The sequence below is a fragment of the Trichechus manatus genome, unplaced genomic scaffold (genome assembly GCF_000243295.1).
Source record: "Trichechus manatus latirostris isolate Lorelei unplaced genomic scaffold, TriManLat1.0 scaffold00028, whole genome shotgun sequence".
Classification (NCBI taxonomy): Eukaryota; Metazoa; Chordata; class Mammalia; order Sirenia; family Trichechidae; genus Trichechus; species Trichechus manatus.
This window is the reverse complement of record NW_004443964.1, coordinates 22,509,890-22,528,059: the sequence shown is the minus strand read 5'-3', so window position 1 is coordinate 22,528,059 and position 18,170 is coordinate 22,509,890. Positions and strand designations below refer to the sequence as shown.

Genomic DNA, 18,170 nt, shown 5'->3' with positions numbered 1-18,170 from the left:
GGCTGTAATCTTTACTGAAACAGACTGCCACATCTTTCTCCTGCTGAGCGGCTGGTGGGTTCAAACCGCTGACCTTTCGGTTAGCTGCCGAGTGCTTAACCACTGCACCACCAGGTCTCCCTATTAGCAGACCTTCTTTAATCATCCGCCCTCTCCAAGGCCCTGCAGACCCCAAAGTCACCCCAGAGTCCGCAGAACCTTTCCTGGAACCGGCTTTGGCAGCAGACTAAAGATGCCCCGCCCTTATAACTCAGCCGCGTGACCCTCGTTAGTGGGTACCATCCTACCCTAGGGAGAGGCCACCGGGGAACCCGCCCCCTGACCCATGGCCTTATCCTCCTCGAACGCGCCCAGGGACGACTCCGGGTCCCTTTCTGGGCCCCGCCCCGGCCGGGTCCAGCCCCGCCCCGCGGCAGGTTAAGAGCCCCCCCAGAGACAGGCGCTCCCGACAGACGGTCACGCATGGGGGGGCGAGCCAGTTTGGTTGTCATGGCGACAGCTCGGGCGGCTGGGTCCCTGCGGGCGGTCGCTGCCCGCCGGCTGCTGCACTGCCCGCGAGGTCCTGGCGGCGCCCGGAGGCTGAGCGGCAGTGCGCGCCGGCGGGCGTCCAGGGGCGCTAGCCCCGGGCGCTGGCTCAGCACCGCCTGGGTGCCCGCCCAGCCTCCGCGCGAGGAGGCCGAGGGCGCAGAGGACGCAGTCTTGCCACCTGCCGCAGAGGAGCCGGCATGGAGCCCGCCCTTCGCGCCCCTCGTGGCCCCGGAGCTCCCCCAGCACCCCGCCAGACGCTCGTTGGTGCAGCGGGACTTGCAGGTCCTCCTGAACCAGTGCGGGGCCAGCCTGGGGGAGGCGCGCCACTGGCTCATGGAGTTCCAGACCTGTGACCACTCCTCGGACAAGCCCTTCGCCGTCATCGAGGTGAGCGTCAGCGTCGGCCGTCTCCCAGCGAGGGGATGGTGGTTATGTGACGACATGTCGTCAGGCATGGCAGGGCCGGCTGCGGATCCTGCATAGTGGAACCGGTAAGGGTCGCGGCAGAGCCCTGACAAGTGCCCAAGACTGGCCAAGGCTGTGTGCTCCCCCGGAAGCCTCGCGGCCAGCCCGAGTAAGGAGCCTGGGGACCCCAACCTGGCAAGTGTGATGCTCTGAAGAAGGCTATCTCTCTTCATGGGTGCAGTTAGGGGAAACTGGCCAGGAGTCGTCTGCGTCAACCCTTCCCCCAATGTGCCCCAGAGTCCAAGGACGCAGGGAGGAGCGGAGGAACACTGGTGTGAGATAAGGGCGTAAAACAGTGGTGTGAGATAAGAGGGTGGAAGGACCAAATGGGCAAAGGGCGAGCAGGTGGGCTCCGGTGGCCAAAAGTTGAGGTTGACAGCTCCTAGGGAGGGTGGAGACAAGCTGAGGGCCCTTGGGGCGGTGCCAGGCTGTAGGAGCAAACGGCTTTGTGGGGAGGTGTGCAGCGGACGTCAGGGCCGGGGTCGCGCCTCTGAACGCCACTCCTCCGCAGGTGGACGAGGAGGTGCTCCAGTGCCGGCAGGCTGTGTCTAGCCTGGCCTTCGCCCTGGCCTTCCTGCACCGCATGGATATGAAGTCGCTGGTGGTCCTTGGGCTGCCTGCCCCCACGGCGCCCTCGGGCTGTCTTTCCTTCTGGGAGGCCAAGGCCCAACTCGCGAAGAGCTGCAAGGTGCTGGTGGACGCGCTTCGGCACAACGCCGCCACCGCTGTGCCCTTCTTTGGCGGCGGGTCAGTGCTGGGCGCCGCCGAGCCAGCCCCCCATGCCAGGTTAGTACCGCCTCATCCGCCCCGGGGTCCTCGGAGCGAGCTCCTGGCCCGCCCTGCCCCCGCCCGCACGGCCTGGCGGGGCCCTATCGAGCACCACATCTGGCCCACAGCTATGGTGGCATCGTCTCGGTGGAGACAGACCTACTGCAGTGGTGCCTGGAGTCGGGCAGCATCCCCATCCTGTGTCCCATCGGGGAGACTGCCGCGCGCCGCTCCGTGCTCCTCGACTCGATGGAGGTGACCGCATCGCTGGCCAAGGAGCTGCGGCCCACCAAAATTATCTTCCTCAATACCACAGGCGGCCTGCGCGACACCAGCCACAAGGTGTACCCTCTCTTATGGTCCCCTCCCCCACGACTCCAGGCCTGCCTTAGCCCCCTCTCCTGCTCCCCCTGCACGCCTCCCTGAGGAGCCCCAGAGTCAGTCTCAAACCGGGTGGGCCGGGAGAGCCTAATGGAGTGTCAGGGAGGGGCGCAGCCCGTGATGTCCAGATCTGAGCCCTCCCTGGGCAAGGACTCTGGAAGTCAAGGTAAAGGGGCCAGGGAGGAGAGGGGTCCGTGGGGGCAGCGCGCAATCTGCGAGAGGAGCTGTCCCGGCCGGCTGTGGGTGGGAAGTTCACGCCCCTCGCCCCGGCCGCAGGTCCTGAGTAACGTGAACCTGCCCGCCGACCTGGACCTGATTACCAATGCCGAGTGGGTGAGCACCAAAGAGCGGCAGCAGATGCGACTCATCGTGGACGTGCTCAGCCGCTTGCCCCACCGCTCCTCGGCGGTCATCACGGCCGCCAGCACGCTGCTTACTGAGCTCTTCAGCAGCAAAGGTGAGGGCTACGGGCCGGCGGGCGGGCCTGGTTGGGTCCCAGCAGTGGGCGGGCCGGGCCTGGGTGTCGGTAAGCGGGAGAAGCTGCCGTCCAGCAAGTCCAGAAGCCGTTGGAATATGCCACAGCAATGGCTTCCTGCCCGTTAGGGAGGTAGGCGAGGAGGAGATGGAGCGGATTTGAATGGGACTTGGGTGGAACTATAAGGTCGCTATGACTCGGAATCTACTCGACTGCAACGGGTTTGTTTTTTGGTTTCGGGTGGAACTACAGAGATGGGCGAGGCTTAGATTGGAGGGCGGGGCCAGGGACAGAATTTGAGGAGATAGGCGGGATTAAAGGAAGTACGTGGGGCTACAGGCAATGGGCAGGGTTTGGAGGACAAGATGCCCGGGAAAAGCATCTCCTGGAGTGAAAGTCACGGAGCCCTGGTGGTGTATTGGTTAAGAGCTCGGCCGTTCGAATCCACCAGCCGCTCCTTGGAAACCTACGGGGCAGTTCTACTCTGTTCTATAGGGTCCCTATGAGAATCGACTCAACTGCAAAGGTTTTGGTTTGATTTTTTGGTGGAGTGAAAGTCACACACAAGTCTATGCAGATGGCAGAGGTAATTTAATTTTGGCGATCTCCTAAAGAGGGCAGTTGTCCCACCAGCCCCTGCTCTTCTAGGAACCCCGACCTGGCGGCGCAAACAGAGGAGGGTGGATGGGGCCGGCCCTGGGGCTAACCTTCCCCCGCGCCCTCTATCATACCCCCAGGGTGCGGGACGCTGTTCAAGAACGCAGAGCGAATGCTGCGAGTGCGGAGCCTGGACAGCCTGAACCAGGGCCGCCTGGTGGACCTGGTCAACGCCAGCTTTGGCAAGAAACTCCGGGACGACTATCTCGCCTCGCTGCGCCCGCGGCTGCACTCCATCTACGTCTCTGAGGGGTGAGCCTGCGAGCCCCAAAGGGCAGGGACTGAGGGACAGCCAGGCAGCTTCGGGTCAAGGCGAGGTCCCAGCCTGCCTCTCCTCCGCTGCGCCAGGTACAACGCAGCCGCCATTCTGACCACAGAGCCTGTGCTGGGGGGCACCCCGTACCTGGACAAGTTCGTGGTGAGCTCCAGCCGCAAGGGCCAGGGCTCAGGCCAGATGCTGTGGGAGTGCCTGCTGCGGGACCTGCAGACTCTTTTCTGGCGCTCCCGGGTCACCAACCCCATCAACCCCTGGTAGGTCCCGCCCCTCCCAGCTCTGGGCTGGTCGCCACCCCTGCTCTCCTCTCTCAGCTCTTGCCAGTCACGCCCCATGGGAAGAGTGGGCTCCCCCTTCTTTTCAGTAGCTTCCCTTCCATCCGCACCGCCCCCCCCCCCCAGCCTCTCGCAAAGGCCCTGCCTAGTGTAGCCCCACATTCCCCAGGGGGCAGACCATACACAGATCGAGATTCCCCAGAGGCAGGCCACATCGAACCCTGCTCTGTCCTGCTTCAGTGCATCCCTAGAAGGGAGGAACACCCCTGCCCCTACGCACCTCCGCCTAGAAGTCCTAACCCTTCAGGCTCTATTCCAGGCTTAGCTCCTGGCTCCAGACCCACTGTACCTCCCTCCGAACACCCCCTCCTCTCTTTCCTTCAGAAACTATCCCCTCATCCCCCACTACCCGGCTCTGTGGACACCAAGAGGTGAACAAGAACCTCTCCCCACTGCTAAGCAGCCAAGACAGTGTGGAGAGAGCAAGGCATGCTCTCCCTCTGATCCTCCTGTGTGACCCTGGCAAGTTACCTAACTTCTCTGACCCTTAGCTGCTTCCCTGTGAGCACAGAAATACCAGGCTCAGAGAACTGCTGTGAAAGTGAAATAGAAAAACACACAGCAGGTCCCAGAAGGGTCTTTGAAAAACCAGTGATCAAGCACTGGTCATGCCCTAAAGGCACCTCACCCCCACTCCACCCCCAGGTACTTCAAGCACAGCGATGGCAGCTTCTCCAACAAGCAGTGGATCTTCTTCTGGTTCGGCCTGGCTGATATCCGGGACTCCTATGAGCTGGTCAACCATGCCAAGGGGCTGCCGGACTCCTTCTGCAAGCCAGCTTCTGACCTAGGCAGCTGACCCTCACCATGGGCCCTGCAGGCCCTAGGACAGCCAGGGTGGACCAAAAGTCATGCCTGCTGGCGGTGGCCCCAGGCAGCCACAAGCAGGACTAGGCTTGTTGGATAAGTGATCTGCAGAGCAGGAAGCAGCCCCCACTTGACTCTGCCAAGGTGGGGGCACTGAAGTGGGTCGAGCACAGGACACAGGAAGGAGGAGGCTGGCCCAAAACCTCCACTTGCTCTAAAGCCACAACCAGATGGTCTTCAAGTCTCAGCCTTAGGATGGGGGAGGGGTTTGATTTAGAGGGGTCTGCTCAGAAGAACCTCGAGAAGGGCTGGTTTCTGCAGCCTCTGTGCTGTGTTTTGAGGCTCCCCTGCCCAATATATTACCCTCACCTGCCTGATATCCCACCACCCATTTTAATTCCTTTGGGTCTTGCAACTTTTCAGGAGGCCTTGATTAAAACACAAATACCTGGCTGCGAGTCAGCTCACGCTTTAAAGGAAATTAGCAGTGACCCTCTGGGAACAAGATTTTGAGGACTGGGGACCCAGGGGCTCCAAGAGGGAATAGGGGAGCTAAGTAAGGTGGAGGGTCCCAAGGCTGAAGGCTGCTGCCATCTCCCTCATCTGGGTGTCAACAGCCCGCAGAGTGGTCCCCTACCCCAAAGGTAGGAAACATTCTCCATTCCACAGACCAGCAGCCCAGCTCCCTTTCCCATGGGTGCCCCTCCCACAGATGCCCTTCCAGGCTGGGGCTCAGAGCCAAGCCCAGAAAGCAACAGCTCATCTTTTACCTACCAGACCCTAGAGAAGCGACCACAAGGTGGCTTTGGTTCAAAAGCCCAGACTTGGAACACTTCCCCCTAGGCCCCACTGGAGACTGTGTCTGTCTCTACAGGACCAGAACACTTCAGGGGCAGGAGTCCAAAGCCCAGAGGTTTTGAACATTTTTGAACCTCCACTATGTGCTAGGTCCCACACTGGCTGCTGGGACTATTTCCTGTCAGGTGGTGCATGGGCCAGCAGGGAGATGAGCAAGCAGGAGACCATCACAGCACACTAGGGGTTGTGACAGAACCAAGGCCCCAAGGGCAACCTGTCTTCCCTCAAGAGATGGGTCATGTCTAGTACACATTGGGTTTGGACATTAGACAGCTTGACCTGGAATCTAGCCACCAATTTGCTCTGTGGCTTTAGGCAAGCTGTCTGCCTTCTCTGACGCTCATTTCCTCATCTGTAAAATGGCAATAATACCCGGCCTCATAGTGGGCATTTAATGTTAGTTCTCTCCCTCTAGCTGCCTTTGGCCAAAGATTTCTCCAAAAAGAGCAGCACCAAAAGGGGAGGAAAGAGACAAACTCCAACAAGACTGAGGTTAGATATCAAAAGCAAAAACTGCAGGAAGGACTGTGAGATTCCTGAAAAGAGAGCCAAAGGACTGTGGAATCACTCAGAACAGGGGAAAGATCATGGCAGGGGCGAGGTGGGGCCTAACCAGGTACCGGCCTTCAAGAAGCGGAGGATCAATCCCAGCTAGTGGCAAAGTGCCCTGTGGGGAGAACAGAGAAGCAAAGCCAAATGTGATACAAAATGTTTATTTTCGGAGGACTGTGTGGTCTGGTGTTTGGGAGGGCACTCCACTCTCACCAGGCCAACCACAAAACCGGAAACAGACAGCAAGAGGCAGGGAGCTGGCTGATGCCTGCCCCACCTCTGCACACTCCAGAGCAGACAGGGCCTGCACTGCTCTCCAAGTGGGCGGTAAAGGGCTGATACTGTCTGCCGGGCATAACCTGAGAACCCATGTGACTTCTGTGGTGTCTGGCCCCTCTGCTCGTCCGGGGCCTGATACATATGTGCCAACACACACACCCACTCTCAGCCTCTGCAAAGCACTGCAGAGCCTAGCTGCACCCTCCAGGTTCAAAAAGGAATTTTTCATATTTGCTCACTTCTAGTTTTCCATCTTCCTTCTTCTGTCTCCCACTGCTCAGAGCCCCCACCCCAGCCCTGCCTTAGTCCCTTATCAGGGACAGGAGGTCTGGGGGCACAGCTGGCTCTCAGCTCTCCTTCAAATGAACAGGAACAAACCCACGAAGCAACTGCATCAGGCGCCCACCCTCCCAAGGGCTGAGCCCAGGAATTTGGGGAAGGGACCTCCTTCCTACCAACGCAAAAAAGGCAAAGTATCAAACAAACAGATCAAAAAGGACAAACAAACAGCAACCGGGCCAGCAAGGAGGAAGGCAGGGTGGCCCTCTGTGGCTCCATGCACTCAGCTCAGCCTCTTGACATGCAACTTAGCCATCAGTAGCAAGGATAACGGCAGCCCCGAAGATGCCCACACTCTCTCCAAGGAGCTTCATCTGGTTCCAGAACTCTACACGCCGTGTGTTGTGCCAGTAGGCAACATTGCCGTCGATGAGCAGCATGACCGGGGGCAGCAGCACAGCCAGGATCTGGGCAGCCAGGGTCACGTAGTAGCCTGACAGGAAGGCCAGGGCCAGGATGCCATACAGCACGAAGAACAGCTGGATCATCAGCTCCCCTCCTGGCAGATGGTTCAGATACGCCTGCCGGTCCTCCTTGCTGTGCTGCAGCGAGTAGGCCTGGAGACACACTGTCTGTTCAAAGACTCTCCAGCAGGCTGAGAAGCCTCGCTGGGGAAGGCCACCCTGAGACAGTGCCTGCAAGATGGCCTCTGCAAGGTAGGCTTCTGACTCCCCTCTCAGACTTGGGGTTCTCTGTCTCCACCTCAGACTGGGGAGCTCCAAGAAGTTAGGGTCTATGTCTTCCCTCACCCTGAGGGCTCTGAAGGGCAGATGGTGTCTCCACCATCAGACTGGGGCTTTCACCTGTGATTATCCAGTAGGAGCCCACAGACCTCTGCACACACAATCTGGTGCCCAGTAACAAAAATGAGGTCAAGTGGCCTGGGCCTCTCCACTTCCACATTCACACCTGCTTCCCCTAGCACCAGGGATGACTGGAACTAGCTATCCCCATCACTTCTAGGTGGCAGAGTCCCATCTGGGGCCTGAAACCCACCAAACCTCTCCTTTGTCCCCATGAGACATGGTCAATCCAACCTCTTCTCCCCCTGGTGGCAATAATGTTGGAAAGGACTCCCAGCCAGGCCTCAGGCAGGCCCCTGAGGCCCAGAAGCTGGCCACGGCAATTCTTGGGGGCCAGGCCCTCAGGGCTTATATGCAGGCCTTGTTTGGTGCACATCTCTGGGCTCACATTTCACTCCCAGCCAGGCACCTCTAGCCAACAGTCCCCCAACCTACCACGCAGATGAGGTAGATGCCCAGGAACACCTGGCCGGTGGACTGCAGGGAGCGGCTGCGAGGTTTCCGGCGGTAGAGCTCCCCAGCGCCACTGGCCAGCACGAGAAAGCCGCCAATGATGGCAACTGTGCGCGAGTACATACGGACCTAGGTTGAGCCAAGGGAACCTCAGTTAGGAACTGCAGCCACCCACATTTTTCCTGGCTGCCCAGAGCACAGAACTGCCCATCTCTACACATCACATTCCATCTAATGAACCCTCACCATCTCCAAGCATGGTGGGCAGGTACAGCAGGGATAGATAATTCTTTTTACAGAAGTAGAAACGGAGGCCCAGAGGGTTAAGATAATTGTCCAAGGTCCTAGAGAAAGTAAGTGGCAGAACCCAGACACCACATGTTGCCCCATCCTGAGGTCTCCAGACTAATCCTAATGTTCTTTCCTCTACATAGTATAGAGTCTATTCCGTCAAAAAAAATCCCCACTGATCTGTTGTCCTCTCGCTGTTCACACATCTGCCTCCCCTACTGTTCTGACTACCCTTATGGGTACTGCCTTTGTCCAGGCTTATCTCCAAGTCTGTGGTGACTGGCACAGGTTTCACATTTACAGGCTTAAAGGCTGCATTAAGATTAAATTTCATAAAATCAGATGATTGGCTCAGGTACTCCCCAACTCCCTTTTGTCCTGTGAGTCTAGGATTACTAAACTAATAGTATAAAAGGTTCTGGGAATCAGGTGACCTAGGTTGTGGTCCCACCTGTGATGCTAGCTTGTGGTGTGACTTTGGGAAAGTCTCTTCCCATCTCTGAGCCTCAGTTTCCATACTCTGAAGAGCAGGCTTGTGCGGTCTCTAAAGTCCTTCTATTCCTGCACTCTAATAACCTCCATAAGCCTGCGGTTCGGCCCTCCCAGCGTTCAGACTGTGCACTGGCAAACACCACACATAGGCCACCGATTGCCGCGAGCTCCCCATCGCCCTCGCGAAGCCCCGTCTAAGGCCAAGACGCTCACCTTTAGCCAGTCCCCGTAGTGGACGTAGCCCCCAGTGTAGGCGGCGTAGGTGCTAATGGCCAGCTGGAGTGCGGCCCCCAGCGCGAACCAACGCCGCTTCACCCCAAAGGACATGAAGCTAGCGCACAGCACAGCAGCCCCCATGTCGAAGTACAGGTAGGGCACTGGGATGTCAGGCTTCCTGCGAACCCGGAGCGGGGAAGTGACGAGGTAAGAAAGAAGTGAGGAGGGAGGCCCTGAGACCCACTTAAGTCCCACAAGCTTCCCCACACCTGATCCCCCCTTTACGGCCAGAACCCCGCACCATGCTCAATGCCCACATCGCTCTGGACAAGAGCCCCTCCCAACAACTCTGAGGTCCCAATTCCTCCCAGTCCGGGGGCTCCAACTTCTGGTCGCCAAATTCTTCCCCACCCCACCACATCCTCGTTCCCGGGACTGGCCGTACCCCCTCCCCCGCACCACCACCGCGTTCGGCGGCTGCGTGGGACCACTCACCGGCGCGCCTCTGCCCTCTCAGCGTACAGCATGAGCTGGCTAAAGCAGCCCCAGAAGGGGCAGCGTGTAAGCAGCACCGAACCCAACTGCATGATCAGCTGTAGCATCCACCGTCGCGAACCCACCTTTGACGCCATCTTGGGGAAGGGCAGTCCGCTGCAGCCTCACCCCCAGCAAGGAGGCCGGCACGGGGATGGGACACGCCGCTTCCGGGAACGTAGCTTTTTCCCTTCCGTCCGGGAACAAGGTTCTCGCTCCCTAGTTCCAGAGCGAATGAGGGCCTCTCGCCGTGGAGTTCTCTGACCATGGAGAACTTAGGACCCCCTCCTAGTAGCTGGAAAGTTGAAAACTAGACTAAAGGAAGGAACAATGGATTCAAGACATCAGAAGCCCTCGATCAACTTGATGTATTGAAGCGAACTAGTCTTTGAATGCTCCAGTCCCGGCGCCAACCCTGTGACTTTGGCCAGGCACATCACCGAAACTTTCCGAGACTCATCTATAAAATGGGGATAATGACACCTAATTTACAGAATTGTTGTGAGGTTTAGATGTGACGGTATTGGTCCTGGAACATACTAGGGGTTCAATAAATGGGACACACAAACCGGAGGAAATCCCCCGGTTTTCTGTTTTAGTTGTTTTCTGGCTAAAAGAAGTCACCTGTAGAGACATTTGGTCTTGGTTTGCCTTTTGTCTGTCCCCTGAAAGAAGAGGAAGGTCTGATGTGAACATATGGGCCATCTCAAATCAGTCCACTTTCTCCAGCTCTAATGCTTCTACTCTAGCCCAAAATACCATCTTCTTTTGTCAGTTTAACTGCAGCAGCCTTTCAACTGGTCTCCCTCACTCTCCCCCAACCCTCCAATTTGTTCTCAGCTCCCCTATTATATGTTCTTGTAACATCAAGTACCCTTCCTTTGAAACACTTAACAGGGTGGCAATTACATATTTGTGATTCTTTCATTAATGATTGTCTTACCCACTAGACTGTGAGTTCTATGGTGACAAGGATCGTGTCTGGTTTCTGTTTACTATTATATCTTCAGGGCCTAGTATAGAGGAGGCACTCAGGAAATATGTGCTGAATAGCTAACTGAATGAACGAAGTCTATGCCTAGTTCATAGTAGGTGCTCAATAAAGAATTATTGAATAAATAAATGGCCGAAAGTTCCAGGCACTCTGCAGTTGCCAACACAAGGTTACGCCCACCTATCTTCGTGCACCCCCACAACATATGAATTCATCTTCCAGTGCTAAAGTTAAGACCTTGCGAGTACCCCCAGAAGACCATTTAATTCAGGAGATCTGTTTCCAGTTCCCTGGGGAGGAGGGAGGGGACTTATGTCCAAGCAGCATTTCTGATAATGTGAATTTAAATTTCCCAATCAGCCAGTTGAAAGTTGAGCAACAAAACATTATATGTTCATGTCTCATTTTTAACAAAGTCACTAGGATAGCCTGGGTGTATCAAAAAGAATAAGGAGAGGTGTGTGTCCATGCAAGGACCTAGAGAGTGGGATTGTGTAGGTGTGTGCTGGGGGGTGGAGAGTTCTCCAGGTGAAGGAATGAGAGAAACACTAGATTAAAGATCATTTTGCCTACCTCCGCCCACCAGTGATAATCACACAAACTAAGTTTTCTTCCCTGAAATACAGGCACATAGTACAGAATCAACTTTTCAACTGGTTTTATTCCTCCGGTCTACTCATTCATTCTTGACTGCAATTGACAGACAAGATGCACAGCCCTCAGGACGAGGCTGAGGTGGTGAGCAGGACCAGAACTGGGATGGTGCAGGTCCATAATATAGTCCTAGAAACTTGCCTGGGCTGTCCAGATTTGCTCTCACTAGGACAATGCCCCATCCTCTCAACATAACCTCAACAACCAGCTTGTGATTAAGTAGAGGCCAGGGACACGTGTGAGGAAGGGACTCGGGATTAGGATCCGGGAAGCTTTCCTTGGTATCTGCCCCTCTTGCCCAGTTCCCTCTGAGCTTCCTTCCCTCCCTACCTTTTACAGCCTCTTCCCCAGAAGAGTGCTAAGAGGGGATGGACCAGGGGCCAACTGCCATTTTCTAGGGTTGAGACAGGTCAGAGGAGAGGGGTGGGCAGCTGGGGGTCCTAGGCTCTAAACATAGCCATTTGTCCCTGCCCACAGCCCCCAATCCCTCCCACCCCCTGAGACTTCTGAGGACTTTCCCTTTACCTCTCCCACAGCTCCCTCTCCTCCAGCTGCCTTGACCTCCCTCCTCCAGCACCTCTCACCTCTCCAGAGGGCTCCCCTGCTCCCCCAGGGCCCTGCCTGTGTTTGTGCTCGGCCATGACCACAGCCAAGGCCATGGTGACCAGCATGTTGCCTGTGATGCCAGCACGGTGGCTGTCTCAGCCAAGCAGAGTCAGGCCTCTACAGTGCTCAGCACCGCCCCTGCCAGCCACCCAGGCTCAGCGCAGTTGCCCAGGTTGGCCACACGCAGGGGCTGCAGGTGGCCCAGCTTCCCGAAGGCCTGCTGCAGGTCGCAGTCATGCGCCCAAAGATTGTTGGCCAGCAGCAATCTAGTGCCCGCTGTCCGGATGCCCGCCACCACCATGAACTCGAGGTGCTGCCGCTGGTTGTCCACGAGAGTGGAGGCCCAGTGCTGGCAGGGCCGCGAAGGCCTCAGCCTCCAGCTTGCTGATGTTGTTCCCAGCCAGAGAGAAGACCTCCAAGCCCAGTATGGCAACCAGGGCAGCGCCCCCAACCCGCTGCAGCCGGTTCTCGGCCAGCGAGAGCCAGCGTGGATGGAAGAGCCCACTGAGCCTGCCTGCGCCCAGCTCGACCAACTGGTTGTGGCTCAGGTCAAGCTGCTCCAGGCTCCCCAGGCCCTGCAGGCTGCAGGCATCCAGGGTGGTGAGCAGGTTGTGGGAGAGGTCCAGCCGGAGCAGAGAACCTAGGGTGGCTGGGAGGCCCAGGGGCAGGCGGGCCGGCTGGTTGTGGCTGAGATCCAGCTGTTCCAAGAAGCCCAGGCCCCCCGGGACCCCACCAGCCAAGCCCCGCAGACCATTATGAAAAAGCAGCAGCACCCGCAGTCCCCAGAGGCCCTGGAAGGAGCCAGCCTGCAGGTGGCTGAGATTATTGTGGCTCAGCTCCAGAAGCCAGACTCGGTCAGGGAGCCTGGGAGGAAGGCTGAGCAGGCAAAGTCCCCGGCAGACCACCACGCTGCCCTCGGCCGGGCAGGTGCAGGGTGCCGGACAGACTGCCACCAGATTTCAAAGAAAGGCTGATGCCACCACTGTGGCCGTGGCCACTGTGAGGGAGGAGTGGCCATGCCTGCCCTGCTCTTGACCCATGAGGGGCTGGAGTGAGGATGGCATCAGGCCCTCATGGATGGTGAGACCTTCATGCCTCACTCTCCCACCTAGGACCCTGGGGAAGCACAGTGATGCTAAGGGAGAAAAATAAGAGTAGATACCATTCAGGGGTCTCACCATCTGCCTGATCCCCCAGCATGGTCTCAAGAACACCCTCCCTCCACCTCCGCATCATTTTACCTCAGTCACCTAGGCTTCCAGCAAGAGCCATCTCAGCCTGAGACTCCAGCACCCTGACACCTCCCCCCACAATCATACCTTTATTTCTACTAGGATGAAAAGAAATCAGGGAAGATGACCCTCCCTTTCCCCCCTGGACCTCTCTTCACCCCCACTCCATAGCCTACCTCGTTTACTTCCCACAAAGTCCCAGGGGAAACTCTGCCATCTCCTGCCCCTGAACACTCACCCAGTTGCTCTCATGTAGACCAGGGGACAGAGCCTCAACTAGATCCTGGCTCTCCCTCAGCCAGGCCTGATCACCCAAGTCAGGGCCTCAGGCCACAGAAGCCCAATGCACTCACCTGTGCTCCTGGCAACACCTGCTGAGTGCAGCCCCAGCCCAGAAATGGCAGTGGAAAGAGTCTCAGCTCTGGTCATTGGCCTCCTGCCAGAGCCCTGCCCCCAGAGCAGTAGAGGGGCCAGCTCCAAGGAAAACCACAGCCTGAGGGTGGGATGGGGGGCAGGGTGAGGAAATCTCCAAGGCCTTGTGGCCTTATAAGCAGGGGAGAAGGGCCCCGCCCTGCCTTCTAAGAGCAGGTGCCACTGATCCTTTCTTCATTCCCTTCCAGAAACCCAAGTCCTGCTCTACCTCTTTTCAGGAGGGCAGCTTGAGGCTCGCCAGGGCCCTCCCTCAGGTCAGGAAGGAGCCAGGTGTCTCCTTTTAGTCCATGCTGCCTAAGAGATCTGCCATCATCTATAATTCACCCTGGTCTTGTCTGGGCACAAAGGAAAGGAATGTTCTCTTTTGTTCTCATGAGGCCACAGGTCAAAATACTCCATCCTGGCCTTCGAGGAGTATCTGCATCTCTTTCTGAAACAGGGATCTGGGGCTAGGGTGTTTGTGCCCCATGCTTCCACCTTGCCTTGTTGTTAGGTGCTGCTGAGTCGATTTTTGACTCATAGTGACCCCAGGTGACAGAGAAGAACTGCCCCATAGGGTTTTCTAGCCTGTAATCTTTACAGGAGGAGTCCTAGTGGCACAATGGTTTAGCTGCAGTGGTTCAAACCCACCAGTGGCTCCACAGGAGAAAAGACCTGGAGGTCTGCTTCCATAAAGATCACAGCCTAGAAAACACTATGGGGCAAGTTCTATTCTGACATATAGGGTCGCTATGAGCCGCAATCAACTCAATGGCACACAACAACAATCTTTATGGGAGCAGACTGCCAGGTCTTTCTCCCACAAAGCCACTGGGTGAGTTGGAACTGCCAGTCTTTCAGTTAGCAGCTGAATGCTTAACCATTGCACCACTAGGGCTCCACTTTGCCTTACCAAACCAAAACCATTGCCGTGGAGTCATTTCCAACTCATAGGGACTCTACAGGACAGAGTAGAACTGCCCCATAGTGTTTCCAAGGAGCGGCTGGTGGATTCGAACTGCTGACCTTTTGGTTAGCAGCTGTAGCTCTTAACCACTGTGCCACCAGGGCTCCAACAGAATAGCAGGTGCTATTTTGGAAGGGACACTTACCAAGGGCCAGATTTCTCATTAAAGGCTTCATTTAATCCTTACCTGAGAGACAGGAATTTTCATTAGTTTATAGAGGTCTGGCAAGTTGAGGTAAGTTGCCAAGTCATATTGCTAATTAGTGGCAGAGCTGAAATCCAACAGAACTCAAGTCTGTCTGAATCTAGTCATGCTCCTAGCCACTAAGCAGCTGTGCCCAAAGATGAGGCCACTGTCCCCCATGCCAGCCAAACATCCTTAAATAAGTGGAGGTGCACAGACAGAGCCGAGTGGGTAAATAGCATAGATTACCCCTCAGATGGAAAGACCAGCTGAGCTACCACCAACCTAGTGCACAAGTCTGCGCCTCAAGTCTCTGAATTAATTCAAGTGATCTTGTTCAAGCAAATTATACTGGAATAACTTGAAGAATCATTGCCAAGAGTCTTGGGAAAAATATGACAAACAGAAGGTTGCCAGAAACTAGAGCTTGGCAAAAGTTCCAGTTTTCAAAAGTCAGACTAGTAATTCTAACAACAGATATCAAAATTCAAAAAGGCTCATTGAACATGTCTTGTCTGGGCAGTTACCTAAAACATGATCACGAGGCACTCCCATGAGTTCACTAAAATTTGGAAAAGATGAAAACACAGAGGGCAATTTCTCAAAACTAGAAACAACACAACATTGGGATGGATAACTAGTATACTGGCTCATAGACTCAAGTTTTAAATCTCTTAATAGATTGGAACAATTGGCTAAAATATTGTATTTAATAGGGGTAAATGTAAACATCTATATTTATGATTTTAAAATCTACAGTCCACGAGTTGGAGATTTTTCATAACAGCTACGCCTGTGAATAAGTCTGGGCAGCTTTTGCTAACCCCCATGTCAGTCTGAGTCAAAGGTTGTGCCAGTGCGTCTGCCAAAAGCAGCTGAAAGAAGTTACAGCCCTGCAGTGGCCCAGGCATGGCAGGAAATGGCCTCAGTGTCCTCTGTGCTAACAGACCATATCCCGTGCAGGGGCCACACTTAAGAACTAAGGAGGAGTCCTTTAGAAGCCACGTGACTGGAGATGACAGCTCCTAGTCACATCTGCCCATTTAGCAACTCCTATGCCTTTCACAGACTACTAGGAAAAGGAAAAAATCCTAAAGCGCAAGGATTAGTATGCAGGAGACCTGAGTTCCAGCCTGTTCTACCAGTGAGGTGCTGCTGAGAGGAAAAAGTAATGAGCTCTCCATCAATCAGTGTTCAAGTAGGGCAGTCTGTCAAGGATGCTACAGAGGGGATTATTTCAACTAGGTAGGAGGCTGGACTATACATACTTAAGAGCTCTAAGATCCCTGGCATCTATGTGCTAGGAAATCTGTTTGGAGCTTCACTACCACATTGGCCCTGTGCCTGGCATTGGAAGCAGCCTGCATTTGCACTGTCCCACACAGAGTTCTGGAGTTACATGGTTGCAGAGCCAGTACATGGGAGTGACAGCAAGACACCCCAGAACTTTCAAAAAAGGCTAATCTTAACAAGAACTGACAGAGTGAAGGGTCCATTATTACAATCACTCCCTTGCAAACGTCCTCAGCTCCACGCCCCTCTCGGTCCATAGTACTGACCTGATGAATCTCCAAACCCTGGCTGTACCAACTATCCACCTTCTGTACACCTAAGTCACTCAACATGACTGGCACATAGTTACACCATAAAAGCATGAACACACACCTCTAAAGGGCATTCAACAATCTTCTCGCGTGTCCCTAAATTGTTTACTGAGGCACAAGTCAGGAACTCCCTCTCACCTTCAGCCAAATCTATGGACTCACCTGCAACTGTACTACTGTCTTCTTCCTTCCTCTTATAATGGAGGAAGTGATCCCTCCTATCAGAAGCCAATCCATCCACTGGGACCATGGTCCCATCCTGACCCATCTTCTAATGACTCCTAAACATGTCTCTACAGCCAATAAAACTTTTTCTACAGCCCAGCCCTCACCTCTGAACTCCAGGCTCATTACAGCTGCCCACTTGCCATCTGTTCATCACAGATGAGTGTAGCTGTGTTCCAATAAGAAGCAAAAAGATGGAAACAACCTAGATGCCCATCAACGGATGAATGGATAAATTATGGTATATTCACACAATGGAATACTACACAATGATAAAGAACAACGATGAATCTGTGAAACGTAACATGGTGGAATCTGGAAGGTATTATGCTGAGTGAATTTAGTCAGTTGCAAAAGGGCAAATACTGTAAAAGACCACTATTGTAAGAACTCAAGTAAAGGTTTAAACACAGAAGAAAACATTCTTTGATGGTTACGAGGGTGGGTAGGGAGGAAGAGGGGTATTCACTAACTAGAAAGTAGACAAGAATTATCTTAGGTGAAGGGAAGGACAACACACACTACAGAGGAAGTCAGCACAACTGGACTAAACCAAAGCCAAGAAGTTTCCTGGATACAACCAAACACTTCGAGGGACAGAGTAGCTGCGGCGGGGGTCTGGGAACCATGGTTTCAGAGGACATCTAGTTCAATTGGCATAACAAAGTTTTTTAAGAAAAAGTTCTGCATCCCTCTGTGGTGAGTGGCATCTGGGGTCTTAAAAGCTAGTGAGCGGCCATCTAAGATGCATTAATTGGTTCCAACTCACCTGGAGTAAAGGAGAAAGAAGAACACCATAGACACAAGGAAAGTTATTAACCCAAGAGACAGAAAGGGCCACATAAACCAGAGACTTCATCAGCCTGAGACCAGAAGAACTAGATGGTGCCCAGCCACCACCAATGACCACCCTAACAGGGAACACAATAGAGTCCCTGACAGAGCAGGACAAAAGCAGGGTGCAAAACTCAAATTCTAGTAAAAAGATCAGACTTAATGGTTTGATTGAGACTGGATGGACCCCGGAAGACATGGCCCCCGGACTCTCTGTTAGCCCAAAACTAAAACCATTCCCGAGGCCAACTCTTCACACAAAGATTAGACTGGTCTATGGGACATAAAATGATACTTGTGAAGAGTGTGCTTCTTAGCTCAAGTAGATACATGAGACTAAATGGGCAGCGCTCGTCCAGAGGCGAGATGAGAAGGCAGAGAGGGTCAGGAGCAGGTTGAATGGACACGGGAAATCCAGGGTGGAAAGGAAGAGTGTGCTGTCACAGTATAGGGAAACCAGCTAGGGTCACATAACAATGTATGTATAAATTTTTGTATAAGAGACTAACTAGAATTGTAAACTTTCACTTAAAGCACAACAATAAAATAAATAAATAAAACAATGTCAAGAAGCCTTTACCCTGAAATCAACGGTTCCCAGTCTGGAGCCCCTAAATTAACATTGAAGTGCTTGAGCAATTTTCAAAACAAAGACCAGAAATCAGCCATAAGCTGCTGACTTAACCAGCATAGATTCAATATCAACTCACTGTGATATTGTTTGGATGCTGTAAATAGCAGTAATCTCAAAGGCCTGTGTGCACAGTGGTGGAGGCTAAGCGGTGCCAAGGTGTAGAGATGTGTGTGTGTGTGTATTAGTGGAGTGAGAATGTCCCAAAGCCAAGGAGACGTTGCAAAATTATCTGTACTTGTTTCATCAGAGATGCAAGCCCCTTGCACCACATTCTTAAACAGTTCAATGTTCTTTCAGTCTAAAGGGGCACTTTCTGCC

At 54.4% G+C, this 18,170-nt stretch overlaps 2 protein-coding genes across 2 annotated transcripts; one reads left to right on the top strand and one right to left on the bottom strand.

Annotated features, from left to right (window-relative positions):
* Window positions 1–375: 375 nt before the first annotated feature.
* Window positions 376–4,682, top strand: NAGS (N-acetylglutamate synthase). Its single transcript, XM_004374314.1, has 7 exons — window positions 376–915; window positions 1,505–1,779; window positions 1,890–2,103; window positions 2,419–2,599; window positions 3,355–3,526; window positions 3,623–3,805; window positions 4,529–4,682. The coding sequence occupies exons 1-7, from the start codon at window positions 463–465 to the stop codon at window positions 4,680–4,682; spliced, it is 1,632 nt and encodes a 543-aa protein (XP_004374371.1). The 5' UTR covers window positions 376–462.
* A 1,567-nt stretch (window positions 4,683–6,249) lies between these two features.
* On the bottom strand, window positions 6,250–9,682 carry TMEM101 (transmembrane protein 101). Its single transcript, XM_004374313.2, has 4 exons — window positions 9,469–9,682; window positions 8,971–9,151; window positions 7,957–8,103; window positions 6,250–7,275 (listed from the first exon to the last, which is right to left on the bottom strand). The coding sequence occupies exons 1-4, from the start codon at window positions 9,603–9,605 to the stop codon at window positions 6,967–6,969; spliced, it is 774 nt and encodes a 257-aa protein (XP_004374370.1). The 5' UTR covers window positions 9,606–9,682; the 3' UTR covers window positions 6,250–6,966.
* Between the last annotated feature and the right edge of the window lie 8,488 nt (window positions 9,683–18,170).